We start from the raw sequence: 23,921 nt of genomic DNA, 5'->3' as shown, positions 1-23,921 counted from the left end.
ATTAATAAATTTTCCAATGAGGGGGGATTCTCAATTGGGATGTGTGCCAAGTCTCCTGAGTCAACGGATGAAATGGTTTCTTCTGAGTCCGAAGAGTCGCAATTGCTGTGATTAATGCTTTTCCACAAGCTGCGAGTTTTCTTCAGAGCACTTTTTGGTGTTTTTGGCATTAATGAAGCCTTGCACCGTTTACACAAATTTGTTAATTTTTAAGCACACACGTTCGCTTAGAACTCGTGTGGCTTCTGGAAGTGTGCTTCGCTTAGAATTCACAATTCCAGGTGGAGTAAAACTTCTCTTAGAACACTTTTACTCCACGCGGTAAGTAATAATTAAAATTGCGTCCGAGTCTCTCTCTTAGAACGGACTTCGATGCACAACAAAAAAAATCACTGACCGGGGCGAGTTTTATTTCACTTAGAATGTGGGGGCGTAGAAAGAAGAGAGAAAAAAAAACTTACCGTTTGCAATCGTGTGTGCGGGGTTCTTCGGTTCTTCCAGTGGTGGGGTGCGGTGTGCGGTGGAACCTCAACTCTTTCGTCACTTTGATAGCGGCGTCAGATGCTAGCACTTTCTACAGTTCGTATTAATGTTTCGCGGATTCACTCTAATCGGATTTACCAATCCTGATTATAACACTGTTTTTTCACACTCGTTACTATTCCACTCACTGAAACCGCACGGCTGCGCCAATCTTGTTGTGGCCTTCGACGTTCAGCTTTTAAAAAACGTTTATTATAATCAACATACAGTTTATTATCTAAATATCATTTATTAAGCAAACGTGGACGGTCACGGAAAGAATTTGAATGAGAACTGAACGGCGTCGTGGGTTCTGCTGCTGGTATATATCGATGAGTAATGCTGATGCAGCGGAACGATGGCTATTGGCTGGCCGCGATCGTACGATGTTTGGAATGTGCTGATCGTGGTCCTTTGGTGTGCATATCATAACGTGATTATATGTTTTTCCAAACTGTATATAATCGAGTCCAAAATTGTATATAATTGAATCACATATAATCGAGTCCGACCTGTACCTAGCTGCTTTTTTCAAGCTGCTTTCATTCAAAATAATTTCGATCGCGAAGGGTTAAGTTTGAACGTGATTTGTCATTCAGTTTGTTTACAGTGTTATTAGGGTTATTAAGGACATGTTAACTTTTTTTGCTCGGCGTTTTTTGATATGAGCGATTGTGTTGGTCAATGATATTGCGTAAAATTTTGTGTTGCAAATGAAATTTCTCATGCCGAACGTTGTAAATAATGCAGAATACTTTTGGTGATTTGAGGCAGTATTCTAGTCTAGAAATTTGGAAAAAAATATTTTTTTTACTTCATATTTCTATACTTTAGGCATTCAAGAATATACTCTAGAAATGACTTATCGAAAATCCTATTATTTACCGAATAAGACCCATTTTAGTGATGCGGTATTTAACCTGGTACTGCCATAACAATGAACTCCAAATGCGTTTTTTTTCTTGAAACTAGTTTTTTTTTTCAAACTGGCGTACACAATATCTCAAGTTCTACTGAACCGATTCATATCGATATATTTATATGGACACAATCTGCAGGCATCTCTCTATCGCATGAACCTTTAAAAATGATATTTTTTCAATTTTACTATTTTTAAAATATCGGGAAACTAAAGAAAAAAACGTTTAAGCCGCATTTTGTTTTTCAAACGGCCGTCATTTTGTCAAAAAATATGTTTTTGACTTGTCCGAGGTTCATGCGATAGCGGCATCTTTACTGATTCAGAACCTGTTCGATTTTTTTAGTTTCAGATAACTAGAAGGGCTGGAGTCGTGTCCGCCATGGAACAACTTTGTTTTCAACCCCCTCACTTCATCAGCTCTTCGCTTCACATTGTTGAAAGATAGATAAACAAATAATGATATAATGGATAGTAAAAACTTTAACTTTTTTTCGAGCTCCGTAAAAATAAAACAAGGAATTTTTACGGAGCTCGACAAAAAGTCAGAAATTCGTGTACACTAGAATAATACGCATTGTCTGTTACCGTTCTGCGAAAAATGGTGCAAACAATTCATTCTTAAATTGCTATAATGTTTATTCTCGCTGACAATGATCCGTTTCGTAATCCTACGTCAACCATGTGATCGTGCCTTGTATACCACTCTTCTATTTTTTTAAGTGCATATTTTCATGAAGCCTTATTATCTCGTCTTGACAATCAAAGGTTTGCCAGGTACAATTTTCAATTAAAAGTTCATGCGTAAAATGCGCAAGCAAGTAGTTTTATAGGATATCTTTGAGGGTTCACATGTTTTAAAGGATTATAAAATCCACCTTCTGTTGGAGTCAATGCGCTCCTCGTTTGAGTTAACTAATTTATTTATCTAAATCATGCAATTAAAGCAGTATCTTAGAATATCTTAGAATATTCACGAGTAACGAATGTAATTTTTTTCAGTGTAAATGAATTTTTTTCAGCTTGAAACACACTGCCCTCATTATATTGATGACAATAACAAACGAGTTCATTTTGTTCAGATCGCTGATGCATGTATAAATTTGTTATAATGAATGAATGCGGCATTGAGGGAGGTACATAACTTCGCTGTTATTTATACTTTGAATATCGAAAGCAACAGATTGATATTCATCACATTCGAAACGATATTCGTTCTGGTATTGATTTTGAGTCAAAATTCAAAAATAAAAAAAATAGTCAGGTTGGACCATTTAGAGAACAAAAACGCCAGAGTTCGATGAAACAAACTTTGCAAGAAATCGCGCAGAATTTAGTCTGGCGAGACGGTAACAGCGGCATAAATAAAAACCAACGGCACACAGCTGCCTCAGGTTGAAGGTAAACAACAGCTGATATGGCTAAAATGAATTTCAATTGGGGCATCTCGAATAATCAAGATGAAAATGACACTGGGTGGAAAAATAAACTTCAAAACATATTGAAGAACAAACGTTCATTTGACAACCAGTGAATTGTTTGGATCCGTCATTTTGATTTTCGTTTGGAATATATAGGTTTTCAATGCAACCTACCCCGAAAATGTATGCATTTGAACTTAGCGAAAATGATTTTTTTTTTCAACACTGAATTAAAGCAGCGCGATGACCTTAATCCTGATCATGGATTGTCCGATTCCCTGATGTCGGTTTGCCCACATGATTACTACGCAACCGCTTGGCGCGCTGCAGTTTGTTTAATTTATAGTATACCTTGTGCGTAGTAGAAATAAAATTGTTGAATGTTCACCTTTAAAATGCCCAAGAAATAGCAATATTCTGAAGAAAGTCTGAATTTTGAATGGATCAATATGATGACAGTAAACTTGAGCAATGAGAAAAGCAATATCTACTTGAAAATTCGATTTTATTTTTCATTCAAGAATGGTGATTTCTAGAACCGGACAAACCATGATTATTTTTCGGACATACCATAATCAGAGGTGGGCAAACCATGATCATAATTTCTGTTTGAAGAAATGAAGAAGATCGATGAAAAACATAAAAAATTGAATAATTTGAACGTCTGATGGTATAATTAGCAAACTCGAGACTTGGGGCTTTTCAACTGACCCAAACTCGTCTTGATTACATGAGATTTTCATGAAGAAAAATCGATTTGCATTTACTAGTTGCGTGAAAACACACAAAATCGGACAAACCAAAATCATTTACGCTATAATTTCCGTGTCAAAAAAATCCTTGCACTCTTAGAAAATACTAAACAATCTGAGTGCGTGTGCGAATGCGTCGATAATTCCAACGGTTCGACGAATTCAAACAATTACATTAGCAGAAAACCATTACGTTTTGTCCATTCCTGTACTCGGTGTTTCAAACGTATACTAATGAATTCCAATCGGTATAGCGATCCCTACAGCCTAACGGTTTGTATCCCCGTAAATCACAATGAGTGAAAAGCAAAGCAACAAATCCACCCGTACACAAGTCCAATTAGTACGATAGTTCAAGTCCCCAATTAGCCACTGTTTACTGAAGGTGATTTTTCAATCAGTTTCCAGTTCTTCTCTTCAGTTTCCTCTTTTTTTGAACGATATATAATATATATATATATATGCGAAATTCGCTTTTGTACAGCCCAGCGCTCAAGAAGGAAGCTGGAACCTGTTCTACTCTGCCGCCCGTATATTCGTGAATCACGAATATCCCGAAGGCTGCATACTGCTCGAGCTTGAGCGCCAACGAACAAACCCCTCCTGACGTGTGGTATCCGTAGTAGCAACCACAACAAACAAAACAAAAAAAAAATCGGCGATTGCATTTGCCCTATCCGCTGTCTGCTCCAGGAAGTGATAAGTGATACTCGACTGATGTGATAGAGAAAAAAAAACAAAAAAAAAGTGAAGACATACAAGTAACCCAGAGCTGTGCTCAATCTTTAGAAAAGCGGTTCCGGTGCAGTGCGGAGACTCCTTTCTCACATACACATACACACACACACACATAGCAGTGAAGAGTAGAAGAGAGACGAATAAAGGGAGCCTCTTTTGAAAGTGTAATCAAGTGAATTAATCAGGCGTGTTTTTCCGCTGTGTAAGTGCTTGATGTGCGCCTGAGCTCGCCAAGTGGAAACGTGATCGACCGTGGAATAGTGCAAGCGGAATTTGCATCGGTAAGTCACAAATTGATAGATATCAGCTGGGAGGGACCCATCGGTGGGTAAGATCTGTGTTGTGATTTGCCAGCGGAATAGTTCTGGCGGTTGGATTGGTACGCGAACGGTTCCACACGCGTTGGTTGTAATCGCTCGCTCTGATTGGAAAATTTGACGATTTGGGGATATTCAGGTAATGATACCCAATCAGCAAAGTTTTAAATGCACATAATATATTTTCAGTTTCTGGCAGATTGAATGATATTTCAGTGTTTTTTTACACTTTTTAATTAGAATTCCTAGCTGCCTAAGGGTATTCTATACCAGTCCTTATTACGGTTGTCACTTTCACTTTTAGGTCATTTTATCTATCTATAGCTTTTATCGGTGTCACCTAAAGTTGCGTGATAAAATGAACTCCGTTAAGTGAAAGAGAGGGTGAAGTGATTGACTGATTTCATCTGGAACCTTGAAAACGGCCAATTAGAAGTGAGGAGATTGAAGTTTCCTGGGATCGAATTACGATCGTTCGATCAGTAAGTGGTCGTGCAATTATGTGGTTGCGAACACCCCATTGATAATAAATGCTCCATTCTATTTTCAACATCTGAAAGTATTGTCAAAAATAACTTTTTTTTTACTCTGGTTGAAGAGCTTGTTTTGACGAATTTCATGCCAATTGTTTTAGGAATTGGCAGCACCATCTCAGATAGTAGTGAAACGTTGTGGGTGTAAAGACATGGGTCATTTAACCAACTTTGCATACTTCAAATATTCGAAAAACAATTAGACTACTTTTTGGAAAAAGCCAAATTTTTTTTCTTAATTTTTTACAAAAATCTATAACTTAAAAACTATGACACCTATAAAATTCATGTCGAAGAATATTATGTAGGAAATTGTTTAAATTTTCACAAAAAAAAACCAAAAAAATTTTGGAAAAAAATTTTGTTGACAAAAAAGTTATTTTAAAAATTAAAATTCATTTTTCTCAAAAACGTATTTTTTTAAAACTTCCAAAAATATACATATATGAATAGTCCATAGAATTTCCAACAAGTCGTCCATACATCGGAAGATGGACACTTTTACAGGGAAAAAGTTTTTCGAACAACAACTTTTTCATGTTTTCTTTGAAAAAAATACAACTTATTCTAATTTTGTTCAAAGTCAGGATAGCGATATAGTGTATACGACCAATTTTTAGATCTTGTTAAAATATAAACTTTTGTCGAAGACACTATAGTTTTTGGAATATATGCCATTTTTGTATGAAGACCCCTGAAAAAAATTATGTTTTGCTCGTAACTCTTTTGTGTATAAATTCTTACGTTTGACATGTTTCCAAATGGGGAAAAGTTAGCAGAGCATTTAAAATGCGATAATTTATACAAAAAAAATGTTACGAATTGAACATTAATAGCATTTTTTCTAAGAAAACATGGAAAAGTTGTTGTTCGAAAAACTTTTTCCATGTAAATGTGCCCATCGTCCGATTTATGGAAAACTTGTTGGAAATTTTAAGGCCTATTTATATCTATTTCTCTCAGAATTTTGAAAGCATATGGTTTCGAGAAAAATGAATTTTAGTTTTCAAAATATTTTTTTTTCAATGAAATTTTTTTCTAAAAAATGTTTTGATAATTTTTAATGAAAACCGAAATAATTTCCTACATTACATTCATTGACTAAAATTTTGTAGGTCTGATATTTTTTTGTAGGCTTTTTTTAAAAATTTTGAGTTTTTTCAACTTTTTTTTCGAAAAATCTTTATTTAAAAACTAGAACATCTACAAAAAGATGGTCAGAAAATGAAACGTAGGAAAATACTTAGGTTTTCAATAAAAATTATCAAAGAATTTTTGGAAAAAATTGAAAATAAAAGTATTTTGAAAATTAAAATTCATTTTTCTCGAAAACATGGTTCTAAAATTCTGAAAAAATAGATATAAATAGCCCTTAGAATTTCCAACAAGTTTTCCATACATCGAACGATGGGCACATTTACATGGAAAAGTTTTTCGAACAACAACTTTTTAAATTTTTTTCTTTGAAAAAAAATATATGAATTTTTAATTCGTAAAATTTTTATGTATAAATTATCGCGATTTAAATGCTATGCTAACTTTTCTCTATTTGGAATCATGTCAAACGTGAGAATTTACACACACAAATGTTACCAGCAAAACATTATTTTTTTTCAGGAGTCTTCATACAAAAATGACTTATATTCCAAAAACTGTAACAGATAGAAAGTTGACGTCTTCGACAAAAGTTCACATTTTAATAAGATCTAAAACTTTGTCGAATACACTATATCGCTATCTTGACTTTAAACAAAATTAGGATAAGTTGTATTTTTTTTTTCAAAGAAAATATAAAAAAGTTGTTAGAAAAACTTTTTCCCTGTAAAAGTGTCCATCTTCCGATGTATGGACGACTTGTTGGAAATTTTAAGGGCTATTCATATATACATTTTTGGGAATTAAAAAAAAATACGTTTTTGAGAAAAATGAATTTTAATTTTTAAAATTTTTTTAATTGGTTTTTCAGCGAAAATTTTTGGCATTTATTTGTAAAAAATTGAACAATTTCCTACATTCCATCCTTTGACATGAATTTTGTAGGAATCATAGTTTTAATGTTGGGGGTCTCCGTAGCCACATTGGTTGCGCGTTCGCTTAGTAAGCGATCGATCGTGAGTTCAAAACTCAGGGCCCCCATTGACCATCTTTGTGTTGTTACAGAATAACTACGTCCACGCAACAATCATCAGCGATGGAGATCGATCCACGGTCGAAATAAGATCGATTCATCCATACAACTGCCCTGCTCTGCAAGAAACATCGGGCTGCTGTTCTATAAATAACTCAACAATAGATCAACGACTGTCTCCGCTGTCCAGTCTTAACTGGATAATGGAAGAACAGATAGAAAACTCTTACGCCTAAATGGCTACTGTGTAAATTTGTACCATTTGCAATGATATAGAAGGGAATACTCTAACGCCGAAAAATGGCAACTGTGTAATGTGCTAATTATAGATATGATAAATATGTGACATGTACACAATTAAAATTAGGCTCTGTAACAGCTAAAATGCCAATGAGCCTAAAATAAACAAAAAGGGATAAAAAAATAGTTTTAAAGTTATAAATTTATGGGAAAATTTAAGAAAAAAAAATTGGCTTTTTCCAAAAAGCTGTCTATTTATTTTTCGCATATCCTTTTTTTTAGCACTGAAGTTTTACCCAGGAATGATAAAAAATATATAAATTATTAACTAGGAACGTTAGTGCCATTGAAAAGCATATGTCTTAATTTGATTAACACGTTGAGTGCCACGCGGTTTTATAGCGACTTTCCCGTCAGGCCACGCACTGACATCGTAGTACACCCAGTTTTTTTTACGCGGGAGATATGTACATCGTAAAAAAACCGCGTTACTTGGAAAATCCGCGTAAAAATACCGCGTTAATTCTTACGTTGAACGGAAGTAAAAAGTTGAGTGTTGCTCGCTTCCGAAAGTCCGTAGTATGTTCCTGCAATTTCGTTGGTTACTGGTAGCTATAGTTCGGTTTCCTCATGAATGAGGTCATCTGCTGTTGCTAGAAGATTCCCTTGTGATTTGTACACTCTACTGCCGATGCTAGGGGCAGTACCACTGTTGGACCGTCCAGAGCTAAGTGGACAGGGAAGAACATTCACGAATCACTGCCCGAGAAACCGAGAATCGTGATTAGGTGCGGCACTAATTTCCTCCATAAGCGTGTATAAAAGAGAAATGTAAGCTGAGGGATAGATGTGATATTGCACTAGCCATTTAAAAAAAAACGCGTCAATTGGAAAATCCGAGTAAAAAAACCGCGCAATGCGAAGCGCAATACTGGAAACTTAGAATTTATTCGATGGAAATTTTTGAACGTATTAGAACCATCGTGATGTTTATCGTAAGAAGGTATTTCTGCTCGGAAGCTGTAAAATTTCTATGAAAAAAATAAATAATTTTCTACCTTTATCATCATAGTTTTTACTGTCAGTCGCAGGTGACTGACGCGGCCTGAATGGAAGGCTCGGTGTCAGTCATCGTGTTAAATGTCTTTCGATTTGTTGATTATCCTTTGACTTTATGTCCTGATTGTATTTCCGAGTGATAATACTTTGATCCTGTTTCGTCCCGACTAGTGTCACCCAGAATCAACGGATTATTCCTTTGTAGCGCCTTCACATAAAAACTATATTTATAACTGCGAGCGGGAATTATACGTTACTCACCTGAACGAACAAATGAATAAATCCTATGTAATCCACCTAAGTGGATTTGTTGTTGACAAATGTTGGTTAGGAAAGACGAGGAACGGGGGTGTAGAATTGTGTATCGGGAAAATCAAGTATACTCAACCTTATTACAGCGGTTACCTTGATATCGAAGCGCGGGAAAACTGAATGTTTTTTTCAAGTTCAACTCTCACTTTTAGCAGGCTCTAACAGCTCGTACTAGAAAATCGGTATTGATGTATGTATTATATTTATAAGCTCAACTTTTAAGCATAATCAAGTAATACCATCGCGTTTCAACCATTGCATGAAGAGCTTCTCTTTGGTTGTGTCGTTGGACCCAGCAGTCCCAATGGGTCGAATATTTGAGCGATGTATGATATCACTTTTCGCTTGGTGAGAATGGGAGAGGCAATTCGACCTTGAATCGTAGCGAATCGGCCATGGGTTCCCAAAGTAGGTCGAGTGTGGAAATTGTGTTATCATTCTGCACATCGTGGAGAGGTTGAACGGCTCGATCTTCCGGAGGAACATCCTCTAGGACCTCCTGGACGTTTGATGCCCACTTCTTGAGCGTGAATCCAGCGGAGTTGAGCATAGCGGTGATTTCTTTTCGCAGGGTGATGGCAGATTCCACGTTCGATGTCCCTGACATACCGAATAGAGGTCTTGTTGAACCACAGGTCCAACTAGCAGTGTGTCGTTCAAGAATAGCCTGACGAGGTCTTGCATGGAGCGTTGAAGTATTCCTTGAATACGACGTGATGAGGAATGTAGCAGTGCTGAATATGATCATCAACAGGCTCTTCTACCTTCTTCATGTATCCAAGCATCAAATACTCCTTCATGAAGCGATGATACAAGTCATTGGTTGCAGGATCTCGTTCGAGTCGACGTTCCAGGCTCAGGAGGCGTCTGTCCGCGATTGATTTCGATTCTCCGAGGATGACTGAAGGATCTTCAACTCTCGGTAGACGGTAGATGTACCTTCCAGACGAATCGCGCGTTGTCGTTGCAGCATACAGCTCTTCGCAACGACTTTCTTAGGTAGAATGAACCGGTGCTGATGGGATTGTTTCCATTTCCCAAAATTTTCTCAACATCGTCTCCAGTCGATCATCTGTCGTGGAGAGATAACAGAACCGTGGAATACAGGTAGCCGTGTGAGATGCGGGACCAGTGACCGCCCAACCAAGAGATGTTTCGACTACCCAAGGAAGATTTTCGCCAAAATAACAGAGGACCCTTTCATCCCCTTTGTGACTTGTGCGAGGTTCGCAATTCAGTCGAACACATCCTCTGTATTTGCCCAAAGTATGAGAACCTCCGGAACTCACACGGGATCAGCGGGAGCATTCGAGATGTGCTTGGCGACGACCCTTCACAAACTACTGCACTGCTCTGTTTTTTGAAAGATGCCGATCTGTACTTTAAAATTTGACCAAAAACTTGTGATTAAATCGAAGATCCTTGTTCCTTCCCCTTCGCGATAAGGGGAACAAGAACAGTCGGCATCTTCGAGTGGCGCGGATTCCCCATCTGTGGCCTGGGGCCATGGCAAGCGGACATCCTCGTCAAACCAGGGGAAAAAAAAGCTCAAATGCGTAGAAATTCTTGTGACGAAATCTGTTTTTGTTTTATTGTTTTATTGTTAATTGCTTGTCCGTATGTGCATGTAAAATGGATAGTAAGCGCACTTTGCGGCATGGTTTCGGCCGTTTTTACTGAGACGAACCAGCCCAGGAGGCTGAAAGTCTCAAAAATAAAGAAAACAAAAAAAAAATATTTCGCCAAAATGGTCCTCAAATGGGGATCAACACTAGGGTAGGAGCCTACCTGTTGGTCTCAAATGTTCCTATCTCACGCCTCCACGAAGATCATATGACGACATTTTCAGATCGGGCGTGAACTGGAAACACACACCTGGTCTTGGCTCCGAGAACGGGTGTCGAAAGTGGCTAAGCGAGGGGGTGCGAGCGAGTCAGAGCGCTATATCTCTCCCGGGGAAGGCCTCCCGGGTCATGGAGGCCTTGCCAACCGCTGTCTCCCGGGCAAAGGAGATACACCCAGACAATGGAGCTAAGGTCAAGACGAATACTACGAATGCGATCACCCGAGGAGGGTCCCCGAACTGGAGCTGGTCCTGGAACGAACGTAAGAGCGAGCGGCCAGCGGCTGGAGGGCGATGTGCAAGAGCGGGCCACCAGCCGGGTTCAACCCGAAGAGCTACCGCCACACGGAAACAGCAGCCATCGACATCACCCAAGAAACGCTGCGCCTACGAGACGTGTTGCGACTGCCAGACGACAGTCGTCCACACTTGTGGGTACCACTAGGCGCCGGATCATGTGGACACACGAAATGAATGAATTCGTGATCCGCGCCTATTACATCTGCACTGCTTTGGAGACGGACATGAGCGGTCGCCCTCGAATACTAACAATGTTCGAGGAAGCGTATCCAGAGTTCGTCGGGAGGCTTGATCAGAACGCGATGAACGCGAGGCGTAGAGCGATAGTACGCAACAACATGCTCTCCCAAACGCAAATCGACGAGATCAAGCAGCAGGTGCAGAGAGAACTAAGCTCCAGAACAAGCAGAGCAAGCGATGTGTCGAGACGAAGTTCAGTACGGCTGAGCAATTCATTCGCGAGTGGGGCACGCGAATCAGCACCAGTGGAGGCCACAGTACAACAACCCCCTGAGCCGGAAGATCCACAGCCAGATCAACAACTACTACGCGATCTGGTCTTCTACTACGACGAGGCGATCTCACAGTTCCGCGACACAGACCCATTGTCGCGCCCCAGGATCCCGAAGTTGCAGCATTCCCGTAGGCTGACAAGTGCAGTAAAGCTCATGAACGAGCACGTTCTTCCGCTGCACTTGGTTGATGCTGAGAACATGGAGGAGCTGCAACTGTGCTGCTGTGGCGACCGCCAAAAGTTTAGGATACCGTATCAGGCCAAGAGACGGACTGCTCCAACATCTCCGTGAAAGGCGTGAGCCTCCATGGCGAAGGAGATTGGAGCAACGGATCCTAAACAAGCGCGCCGCAATTGGAAGACTGATGGCGTACAAAAGAGGCAGCAGATCGGCGAAATTATGTCGCCAAGTTGCTGTGATCGTGCGGCCTACTGAACTTCGCCAGCTGGGAGCTCACCAGCTGACGGAAAAACTCGACACACTGGTACAGCAATTGAGCGTCTAACTAAACGGCTGAAACGTTACTCTGACTCTGCAAAGCGCCAGGAACAAAATCGGATGTTCAGAGATAACGAAAAAGCGTTCTACGACCACATTAGCGACGAGAAGCCCGACTACCGCGAAGGTTTGCCAGATATTAGCGATGTGACGAACTTCTGGGCTGGTATTTGGGAAACCCCAGTACAACATCGCGAAGGGCAAATGTGGTTAAGACGGGAGGAGGAGAGTTGTGGTGAAATTGGAGAGATGCCAGCTATCATCGTCGGAGAGAACGATGTCCGCGAAGCTTCGCGGTACCAGAGGAACTGGGCAGCACCGGGCCCCGATGGTGTTCAGAACTTCTGGCACAAGAAGCTGACCGTCGCACATCAAAAGATAGCTGAGTGCTTCAACAAGGTGCTACGTGACCCACACAACCTCCCTGAATTCACCACCCGTGGCGTCACATTCCTCCTCCCGAAAGACAGCAACACATTGAACCCATCAAAGTACAGGCCGATAACGTGCCTATCGAGTCTGTACAAGATATTAAGCAGCATCATAACCGCCAAAGTTTCTGCCCACTGTGAACAACACCATATCATCGCAGAAGAGCAGAAAGGATGCAGAAAAAATACGCATGGCTGCAAAGACCAGGCCATCATCGACGCAGCCATAGTCAGCCAGGCGGTTTATAACCAGCGGAACCTAAGCATGGCCTATATCGATTATAGGAAGGCTTATGACTCCATACCTCACTCGTTTCTCGTCCGGGTATTGGAGCTCTACAAAATTGATCCCGTCGTCGTTAGGTTCCTGCAGCATGCGATGAGGCAGTGGAGCACGTCTCTGCACCTTAGTGATGGGGAAAATGTGTTGCAGTCTAGAACGCTGCAGATAAAGAGGGGGATATTCCAAGGCGACTCTTTCAGCCCGCTTTGGTTTAGTCTGGCACTGAACCCCCTCAGTAGGACGCTCAATAGAAACGGTCATGGCTATAAAATAAGGTATGGCGACGGCGCCCACGAAGAAGTGACCCATACCTTTTACATGGACGATCTCAAGGTCTACGCTGATTCACGTCAGCGTCTAGGTGTAGCTATCCGTGTTGTCGAAGAAATAAGCAGGGACATCTGCATGGAGTTCGGCCTCGACAAGTGTCGCTGTGTCCACCTGCTGAAAGGACAACTTACCGAATCCGGAGGCTACGAGGTCTATGACGGCGAGTTTATAAGAGACATGGTTCGTGGCGAATCCTATAAATATCTAGGATTCCGACAGCTCACCGGGATTCGCCACTCCGACATCAAGACGGAGCTGCGAGACAAGTTCTTGAGTCGAGTGAACTGTGTCCTGAGGACTTTCCTCAACGCGGGGAACAAGGTACGCGCGATCAACACATTCGCGGTTCCCCTGCTGACCTTCAGTTTTGGTGTAGTCAAATGGAGCAAAACTGACCTAGAGGACCTTGAGAGGAGGATGAGGAAAGCATTCAAAGAGGCCGGAATGCACCATCCTCAATCGGCACTGGAGAGAGTTTCACTGCCACGCAAAGAAGGGGGACTTGGAATAGTCGACATATCTGCACTGTGTGTTGCCCAGGTACGACAACTGCGCGAGTACTTCGCAGAACGCGCCAACCAAAACGCGCTATACCGGGCTGTCTGCGCCGCCGACAGAGGATACAGCGCTCTGCACTTGGCGCAAGCGGAGTACCAACTCAACTGCAATCTGCAGACAGTGGAGGAGAAGATTGCAGCTTGGAAGCAGAAGGCAGTGCATGGTGCCCACCCCCATCAACTGGATCGGCCACACGTCGACAAGGCCGCATCTAATCTGTGGCTAACGCGTGGTGAACTCTCTTCAGTAGTAGAAGCCGACATGATAGCCATCCAGGACAGGATAATGCCGACGAGAAACTGCAGGCGGTACGTCTGGCATCAAGACGTTGATGACATTTGCCGGATGTGCCATCAACCAGGTGAAAACATAGAGCACATTATGGGAGGCTGTCCCGTTTTGGCCAACGCAGCCTACACCGAGCGCCACAACAACGTGGCCCGTATTGTTCATCGACAACTGGCGCTCCAATGTGCTCTGCTGGAAGACAACGTACCAAACTACCGGTACCTGCCTGCACCTGTCCTGGAAAATGACCGTTTCAAGCTGTACTGGGATCGCACTGTTCTGACCGACCTCTCGATCCACCACAACCGCCCAGATATAATGGTTTACGACAAGAGCGACCGCAAAGTCACCATCATCGATGTCGCTATTCCACTGAACCAGAATCTGGAGGAGACCCATGGTCGCAAAATCTGCAAGTACCGACCATTGGCCGTGGAGCTCAAGGAACTGTGGGGGCTAAGGGAGGTCCCAAGAATTGTTCCAGTCGTTCTCTCTGGAACTGGAATTGTCCCGAAGACACTTCTGGAAGCGCTAAAGGTGTTGAACATGGAGAAGGAATTGGCCGGCATCCAAAAGTCGGTCATCCTTAGCACCTGCGCGATTGTCCGACAATTTCTCGGTCAGGACTGAAACAACACGAGCATGCAGATACGTGCATTCCGCAGAGCCTAGTCCCCCTTTGGCATTCAGAAGCCCTGGGGCAGGTAAAAATTCTGGCTAGGTTTGCCTAGTTAAGAAGTGAGATAAGTCCGCCAAAATATATCTTCCTACCCGTGTGGAGTTCCCAGTAGCTATCGCTGCCGATGAACAGCGAACATTGAATAAAAAATCTGCTAGCATCACATTCGGCATCTTCCATGCCGAAATGTCAAACGATTAGTTGGCAGCTCGACTGAAGGATGCCTCAGGACCAAAAATTTTAATTTCATCTTATTTCTTATGCCAAATAACACACCTTGAAGGTATTCTGAGTGGCAAGCTCCAGAATACGCACAACCACAGTGCAAGTTGGAAGAATTTTCATTGACGAAAAATCTGCCGGCCAGAACGAGAATCGGACCCGAAACCCCGGCATGATAATGTGTAACGCTAACCATTCGGCCACAGGAGCACTGAGCTTTGAGTCATTCACATTGTACACAAATTGCCATTAAGAAAAATAAATTTGTTATGTATTTGCTAGAGACGAATGAACTCTCAGAGTTTAAAGTCTCTCTAATTCATTACCTGTTACCTGTATTTGCTTGTATTTTGGTCGTTCTTCTCACAACGCACGACACAAACCAAAATCAATCGCATCCGATACAGTTTCAGACATTTGATCAGAATATGCCCAAACTCTCTAAAAGTGCAAAAATTCATTGTTTTCACTAAAACCACTGATAACAGCCGGAGGCATTTTCGAAAAACAGAAAACGGACCGAACAAATGTGTATTCTCTTTAGTTATTATATTTGTTTTACATTTATAAAGTGTTAAATACGATAATGGTTTGAACAATGCATTAAAACAATATTTTTCCGATTTTTACAGACCCTCAGACTCGGCGCGGTCAAAATCAACCCACCCAGTGCACCGGGAAGCTCCGCCGCGGAAGCATGGCATGGCGATTTAAAGCATCGAAGTACAAGAACGCCGCCCCGATCGTACCAAAGCCGGAGACCTGCATTCGGGACATTTGCGTGGGCTCCTACCAGACCTATGGGAACAATATTGCCGCCTCGGCCGCCTTCATCGCCTTCAACTGGGAACACGCGGGCTCCAGCTTAGCCGTGCTGCCGATCGATGACTGCGGCCGGAAGAGCAAAACCATGCCGTTGCTGCACGCGCACTCGGACACGGTAACTTATCTGGACTTCTCGCCCTTTCACGATGGATTGTTGGCGACTGGCTCGCAAGATTGTCTCGTGAAGGTGTGGCACATTCCGGAGAAGGGTCTGGAGAGTTCGATTTCGAATCCGGAATGCACCTTTTCCACCAAGCAGCGCCGGGTGGAAACGGTTGGGTTTCATCCCACGGCCGATTGTCTGCTGTACTCGACCGCGGTGGGTTGTGTGACCTTGTGGGATTTGACCAGCCAGCAGGAATCGTTCTGTGAGTAAAAATTCTTTCACCGCTCTTGCCGTGACTGTCTAACTGATTGAATTGTTTTTTTTTTGGACAGCTAACAACCAACATCCAGAGGTTATTCAGTCTCTTAGTTGGAAACAGGATGGAGCGCTTTGCGCCACCAGCTGTAAGGACAAGATGGTTCGGATTTTGGATCCTCGGGCGGAAACGCCTATCATGATGATCGCGGAAAGTCACCAAAGCATCAAGGATTCTCGGGTGGTGTGGTTGGGCGATCAGAATCGAATTCTCACAACCGGATTCGATGCGGCTCGGTTGAGACAAGTGTTGATTCGGGATTTGAGAAACTTTTCCACACCCGAGAAGACCCTGGAACTGGATTGCTCCACCGGAATACTGATGCCGCTTTACGATCCCGACACCAACATGTTGTTCCTGGCGGGGAAAGGTGACACCACGATAACGTACTTGGAGGTGACGGATAAGGATCCGTATCTGATCGAGGGCATCCGACATTCCGGCGAGCAGACGAAGGGAGCATGTTTAGTACCAAAGAGGGCACTGCGTGTGATGGAGGGCGAGGTAAACCGCATTATGCAGCTGACGTCCAATTCGGTGATACCAATTATGTACCAGGTGCCGAGAAAGGTGAGAAAGGTGAAAGATAACTTTTGTTTCACTTGATAATTGTTTATTGGTAAATTTTAGACCTATCGTGATTTTCACGGTGACCTCTACCCAGACACCGTGGGATTCAAAACCGAACTGACGTCAACCCAGTGGCTAAATGGAGTCAATATGGCCGTTCCAAAGATTAGCTTGGATCCCGCTAAGCGAGAGCTGGGCGAACAACCGATTATCGTAAGTTTTTTTTTCAACATAGATTCAATGAGTATGACAAGTCGAACCCCAAGTTCAATGTTTGTACCTCTCTTACTATTTTTGAAACTAATCCAATGGTTAAGTGTACATACAGACGCATCTCATCTATTTCTTCCATTCTTCATATGCTATCTCGCTGGGGCTCTCCTCGTTAAAATACATTGTTCCTAAAAAAATAATACAGATCCTCAGGGGCAACCTGACGGAGGTGGTCAAGAATATTGCCAATAAATCGAAGAACGTGGCAAAGACAGACAGTTGCACTGCGGCAAAAATCGACAAGGAAGCGATTGTCAAGCCAGCTTTCGTACCCATCAAGGATAAGATCAAACAGATGGAGCAGCAGTCGATAAGCGAAAAAAGTGAGTTCGAGCAGAAGTTTAAGGAGGTTATGTCGAGTAAAGATAATAAAAACGCAGAAAACGCTAACACCATCATCGATCCGACGAAGGCATGCTATGAGCACGAAAGCAACGGTAACCATCCGAACCAAACAAGCCAGGACGATGATGGAAGCGTCGAGGAGTCAGATCAACCGGGCGAAATGACACCTCCGAAGCCTATGCCGCGAACGTCCCGAAACAATTCGGTTTCCGAGCAGCTTTCCGGGGCGGGCGACGAGATACAAGTCGTTCCTGCTCCGCGCCCGATCGCTAGACCTAGAACTACCTCCACCGGATACAAGGTTTGCTACCAGATGTTGGCGTTAGTCGTTGTTTTGAATTATTCACTCGCAGTTTTTAGTGTATGTTGTTTAGTCGTTTTGTTCCCCAGGTTTTAGACAGGTACTATACCCCCCTCCTGCACGTTTAATACTCTAGGATTTCGGTTGATTTCAGCTGTGCACTTCTTCAGTTTCATTTGCTGTTTTTTTCGTTGATATCATGCACTCAAAAAATCTACATGTTGATTGTATGCGATTCGTACAGATGTTAATCAGAATCAATTCAAATAATGAACTCATGAACCAATGAATTTCACGTTGTAGTTACATGACTTCTCTTGTACCTTATTCATCGGAGTGATCGGAATTTTATTTGCTGTCATTATTTCAATAATTGCATTATGTTCCAATCTTTCTATCACTCATTAAAATGACTAATTGAAAAATAACGCAACTACTGAAATAAACATTAAAAAATGCAACAGAACAAACAATGTACAATATTTTATTACAAGCTATTACATACATAGACTATACAGCATTAAAATTAAAATCTTTATCTCGGAAATTAATTCTAGACCAGTGGTACCCAATCTTTTTTCAGAAGAAACAAAGAAACACGTGTTAGTCATGGTCTGTAAAAAACAATAAAGAAGGGTGGTGTCCAAGATACGACAGCATTGTTGAAATAGGGCTACGAAATTATAACCGGAGAAAAATTAACATTATTAAAATTCAAGAATGAAACTCTTTAGTACAAACATTTGCTTGCACTGTCAAGGACCGATGAATGAACGCAATTTGAGCAGATTTTAAAATTACCTCCCTGAATTAGCATGTATTGTTGATTGCTGTCTAAAGCGATACTGAAACACTGAACGGAAACAGAAAACCCGAACCGAATCGACTGTATGGTGCGATGGCGGCATTGACGGCAATCGCTGTGGAACAAATTTTCATTTCAGTTTTCACCGAGTTCTTCACCACTGAAAAATACCTTCTTTACATCCGGCTTGAAATGCGCTGCACTTTGATGTCACTTTTAATCCGGAAACAAAGCTCGAATTCACGAACATCAATTGAACGATCGGAAAATGTCATCAATAGGTCATTCACGATTTATTAGTTATCCTGCTAGCGATCAGATAGCAGCGGTAGCGAGGCTTCCTAAATGGTCTTTCTCAAGGCCGAGTGATAAGTTTAGTTTTCCAAATTGGGCTTTTTTTAAGGCTAGAGGCGAATGAACTAAGAAAATCTGAGAGTCTGATAAATTTCTCATAATTCTCATAATCATAATTTCTGAAACTGAAATTATGATTCGAAACATCATCATCACATCACACCAATATGTATTTGACACTTAATATGCACTCAATATCACGGTTATTCTTCTCACAGTGCGGTCCGAGGCCATTATATGTTCTGTTCCCGTCACACAATCACATGTTTTTACGATATCGCATAAAATCAACAATTCGTACGTGTGATTCAATAATACACAACCAATATCGACAAAATGGCATCAAAAGCGACGTAGTACGTTCTATTTAATATTTCTCTTCTACTATACTTTTGTTCGTCAGTGTCTGCACTATGCTTATTTTGCGCATATTCTGAAAATCAATTCCAAGGCGTAAAATTTAGCACGTCATTTCAACACTGTAGCAAAATAGAAACTGAGGTTGGAGCACAATATTTATAGTGCTTTCACAGCCATCCGACGACATACACCAACCGTTGATCAATCTTGATTACGAAAGATTTTCAAGCTAATTTATAGATTTTTGTGATTTCAATAGTTCGCAGTTTTTGAGCTAAAAAAATATTTGTTTGGGTTGATAAATAACAAACATCACACAGCTGGGTTCAGCGTCAGCTAAGTATTTTTTTTATTTTTTTTTCATAAACACACTACATTGCATCACAGAGATTCTAACAGGAATCCTGAAAATGATTTCAGTTCCAACAGAAATCATCAACTGGCGGCTAGCGGTAGGAGAAAGCTGATAGTGTTTGGAAGTGGAAAATTATCAGTTAAAGAGAGTGAAAGGGACAAATAATAAAAATTAGAGTGCAATAGAATCGTGAATCAATCTCTGAAATATAACTTAATTCCAAAAATTTAAATCTAATATTTGAGATCCAAAACATAAAACATAACGTAAAATCATAGATCATAAATCATGAATCGTATGTTGTTATAAATCGCTAACAATGATCATCGTGAATCGTATAGTTTCGTAGAAATCATTAATTTCTGAGATACTCAAGGATATCCTTCATAGCCGGATGTTCAATCTTGTGAAATGTAGGTTTTTTCTCGCTGGTAAATTATCGTCGGTCCGATCCACTGCTGAAGTGTAGGGTTTTCCATAGTCTAAATTGCTGTGCTCGCGAACAGTCGTGGATTCAATCCCACGACCCTCCATTGGTTGATTGGCCTTTCCCAAGGCTAGAAACGAGTGAACTTTGTAGTTTGAACCCTATTCAATATATAAAATTAATCAAGTTCCGTACCTAAAGAAGATTACTAATTTGTTGGAGAGGAACTTCAGTTGTCTTTCTAGGCTACCCTTCTACATTGTCCGGCGCGTGTTGAGATGATAGAGTAATACACGCGATAATTTAGAAATATAACATTGGTCCGTTTATTTTAAAGGGTTTCTCCAAGTTACCTTCTAAGGTCACCCTTTGATATTCTTCTCTCCCACCGTGTTCATACATTTGATCTTAGGCATTTCATACCGACAATTGGTTAAGAGTTCGCGTTTATAGAATCAGATCACTTACCGCAGTGAATCTTGATTCTCGACCTATCCCACTAACACGTATCCCCTCCATGATAAACACTGTGGAACCACGCTTCAGAGGCGACCGTTCTGGCTTTCGGGCGGCGAATATCATACTAACATTCCTTCCCTTCCTCTGGTGACTGTAAGGACGTGGCCGGCGTCGTTATTGACTGTTTAAAGTTGCAATCACCGAAACTTTCACAGTGAGAATGGTTTACTACACCCAACTACCATTCAGTGTGTTCTCTGTGCAATTTCGCTAGTTCAGGTCAATCACGAAGAGCAACTACGAATTGTACAGTCTACCCAAGCTCAAGCTCAAGCTAATAAGTAACAAACATCACACATACACTTTTTATCTTTCGAAAGTGATTGCCATATCCAGAGATTTCAACATTCCTGATTTTTCAGGATTTCCCAGACTTTTTGGCACGTTCCCTGTTATTCGGGTGAACACACAGTTTTGCTTGATTTTTCGAAAATGATCCTGATTTTTTCTGATTTTTGTTCTCTTTACTTTATCAGAATGAAAATTATCCGAAAAAAATATACTAGGATCCCTGTCAATGTTTTCTTATTTGAAAATGAGAACGGTAATAATAGTTCGGCGGTCTGCACATGTACAATGCTTACATGAAATTAAATTCTGGCAAGAAAACGTGAATGTTTGAAGATATTGATAACAAAAAAAAAATCATTTTGGGCGGAACGAAGTTTGCCGGGTCAGCTAGTTTTCACATAAATTTAGCGTGTAGATTTTTTTTAGTGTGTGTGCTAACGTATTCGCTCAGAGTTTCGTGTGACACCAATAACAATCAGGACAAAAACTCTTATCATTACAGCCGCGTCTCGGCCCAAAGCCCTTCTGCAGTACGGGTTCGTCTAGCGATTTCTCGTTCGATAAAGTGTTCAACGTGCCGCAGGCTCCCGGCTCGGAGAATGGCGATTCGTTGAAGGACTCCAATGACAACACCCAGGAAAACAGTTTGGCATCGAATGGGAGCAGCGAAGAGGCCCACGAGAATGGTAACTGTAAGGATCAAGATGGCGATGGTGTAGAGGAGGTCATGCTGCGACACAAGGCTTCCGATGAGGAGGACAATCAACGGATCATTTCCACCGCCGAGCGAAGGAAGGTAATTAGCTGTTGCGAATAGATTGGAGCACATAATATCGAACTAATCAACTTTCTATACCTCTCTAACGCACACTAACCACTGTTCTGTAGTCTGGGGACCGTGAAAAGGTTATTACAATAATATATAACCGTAACACGTTGAGACCGATTAATGAAATAACATTTTGTGATCAACAGATTTTCGAATCGAAACTGTCCACCGAATCGGAGGATCAATTCGACGCTGGACCTGATGATAAAGTAAATCAATTCGAACGGTTGAGCGGACAGAGAACGAGCATCGCCGAGCGGCGTCGGATGTACGAGAATCGATCGCAAAGTGTGCAGGAGGAAAAGCCAGCGTCACCCGTTCCTCTCAGGTATGTTGATTCAGATTCACGAATCTTCCGAAGCTCGTTCTAAGTGCCATTCCCTCTTATACAGACGTCGTGAATCGCTCAAAGTTCGTGGCGAACAAAAGACAGACGAAGAAGCGATGCCTCCCCCAGCCAGTGTAGAATTCATCCGCAATCGAAGCGATCTCTGCAAGGATAACATTCCGTCGGATATCAGCAAGCGAGGAGGAGGAGGAGGTAATAGCAATAACAGTTCCACGACGACTACTTCCAAGCGCACTTCGACCGTTTTTGGACGTGTCTCCAAGTTCCGTCATCTGAAGGGAACTCCTGGGCACAAATCGACCCACATTGAGAACATTCGTAACTTAAGCCGACAGATACCGGGCGAATGTGATGGCTTCCAGGCGAATCCGGAGCGTGCTGCAGTACCGATTGCCGGGGCCGGGGGCAAGATCGCTATATTTGAGCTTAGCAAGCCAGGACGTCTTCCGGACGGTGTGATTCCCTCGCTGGTGAATGGGAACAACATCATGGACTTCCAGTGGGACCCATTCGATAACAAGCGTCTAGCGGTGGCTTGTGATGATGGTACGGTGAAGATTTGGGCTATCCCCGAGGGGGGTCTCACCGAGCCCACGAATGAACCGGAGAAGGAACTGTTCGCCCATTCGGACAAAATTTACATCATCAGATACCACCCGTTGGCGAAAAATGTCTTCCTCACGGCGAGCTACGATATGACGCTGAAAATTTGGGACTTGGATACTTTAGCGGAGAAATATTGTCTGAAGGGACACACAGATCAGATCTTCAGCTTCGCTTGGAGCCCTTGTGGAACGTACGGAGCAACTGTGTCGAAGGACGGGAAGATTCGGGTGTATAATCCACGAAAGTCGGAGAATCCCATCCGCGAGGGGAATGGCCCAGTGGGAACTCGTGGCGCGCGCTTGGTTTGGGCGATTGAAGGAGACTACATTGTGGTAACTGGATTCGATAAGTATGATCCTGTAGCACATGATTTATCTAAGTTGTATACCTAACTAACGTTCTATTGCAGAGTATCGGAACGACAGATCTATGTGTATAAATCGACAGATTTGAATGCTCCTCTGGGAATGGTCGGCTTGGATGTCTCTCCCGCGATTCTCATCCCCTTCTACGACGAAGATAGCTCGACCATTTTTGCCACTGGGAAGGGCGATTCGACCATATACTGCTTCGAAATAACCGAAGAATCACCCTTCATCTGTCCCCTCTCTCATCATCGCTGCTCCTCGCTAACGCAGGGACTCACCTTCTTCCCCAAGAACCAATGCGACGTCGCATCGGTCGAATTTGCCAAAGCACAAAGACTTACCAATGGTACGATTGAGCCATTGAGCTTCACGGTGCCCCGCATCAAGAGTGAACTGTTCCAGGATGACCTTTTCCCTCCCACCAAGGTGTTGTGGGAGCCGACCCTCAGTGCGGCTGAATGGTTCAACGGCAAAGACAAACCAGTCGCTCGGGTCAGTCTACAACCGGAGGGCATGGATACATGTGGGTTACATTTCAACAGTCGGTGGAAATCATGAAAATAATAATTGTGTTCTCTTCTCGTTTTCAGTGTCATCTATCCAGCCGAACGTGGCGGCGCAAACGCCGGCGAAAAAAGGAGGAGACAACATCAACCAAATAATAGGGCAGCAAACGCAGTTCAATAAAGCCTGGAGCGCGGATTTGGTACGATCGAAGCAGGATGAGGTTAGTTTGATACATACTTGTTGGTAGTTTCGAAGGAGTCATGTTACGGTGGGTTTAGACTAGTGATATATTCAAGTGGAGAAATATGATGAGATTTATAGAAATCGCATCAACCGTTCGCACTAGCGCGAACATATATAATTAATATATTCATATTTTCGGTGAAATTATTCGCCTGAAGTAAAACTGCATGCAACTTTAGTGATTTCTTACCAGTGAGAAATTCACCAGCGTTTACATATGCCTGAATTTATTCTATTCATAGTGGTGATATATACCTCGAAGAAGTGTATGATATATATTCTCA

At 42.1% G+C, this 23,921-nt stretch overlaps 1 protein-coding gene across 13 annotated transcripts in view; it reads left to right on the top strand.

Annotated features, from left to right (window-relative positions):
- The window catches only part of LOC129763483 (coronin-7), a 45,957-nt gene that overhangs the window by 13,529 nt on the left and 8,507 nt on the right, over positions 1-23,921 (top strand). For 3 of the 13 annotated variants that reach the window (XM_055762588.1, XM_055762586.1, XM_055762587.1), the window contains exons 2-12: positions 4,099-4,633; positions 15,521-16,081; positions 16,152-16,705; positions 16,766-16,918; positions 17,124-17,624; positions 21,238-21,531; positions 21,624-21,641; positions 21,711-21,892; positions 21,957-22,868; positions 22,929-23,410; positions 23,478-23,614. In XM_055762588.1, the coding sequence (XP_055618563.1) occupies positions 15,586-16,081; positions 16,152-16,705; positions 16,766-16,918; positions 17,124-17,624; positions 21,238-21,531; positions 21,624-21,641; positions 21,711-21,892; positions 21,957-22,868; positions 22,929-23,410; positions 23,478-23,614 (3,729 nt within the window). In that variant the 5' untranslated portion in view covers positions 4,099-4,633; positions 15,521-15,585. Of the gene's footprint in view, positions 1-4,098; positions 4,634-4,679; positions 4,809-15,520; positions 16,082-16,151; positions 16,706-16,765; positions 16,919-17,123; positions 17,625-21,237; positions 21,532-21,623; positions 21,642-21,710; positions 21,893-21,956; positions 22,869-22,928; positions 23,411-23,477; positions 23,615-23,921 lie in introns of those variants that run through there. The other 10 variants (XM_055762594.1, XM_055762592.1, XM_055762593.1 and 7 more) reach the window with 7 other exon arrangements.

This window comes from Toxorhynchites rutilus, chromosome 1 (genome assembly GCF_029784135.1).
Source record: "Toxorhynchites rutilus septentrionalis strain SRP chromosome 1, ASM2978413v1, whole genome shotgun sequence".
Lineage (NCBI taxonomy): Eukaryota > Metazoa > Arthropoda > Insecta > Diptera > Culicidae > Toxorhynchites > Toxorhynchites rutilus.
The sequence above is the reverse complement of the archived record's forward strand: the minus strand, read 5'-3'. Positions and strand labels throughout refer to the sequence as shown.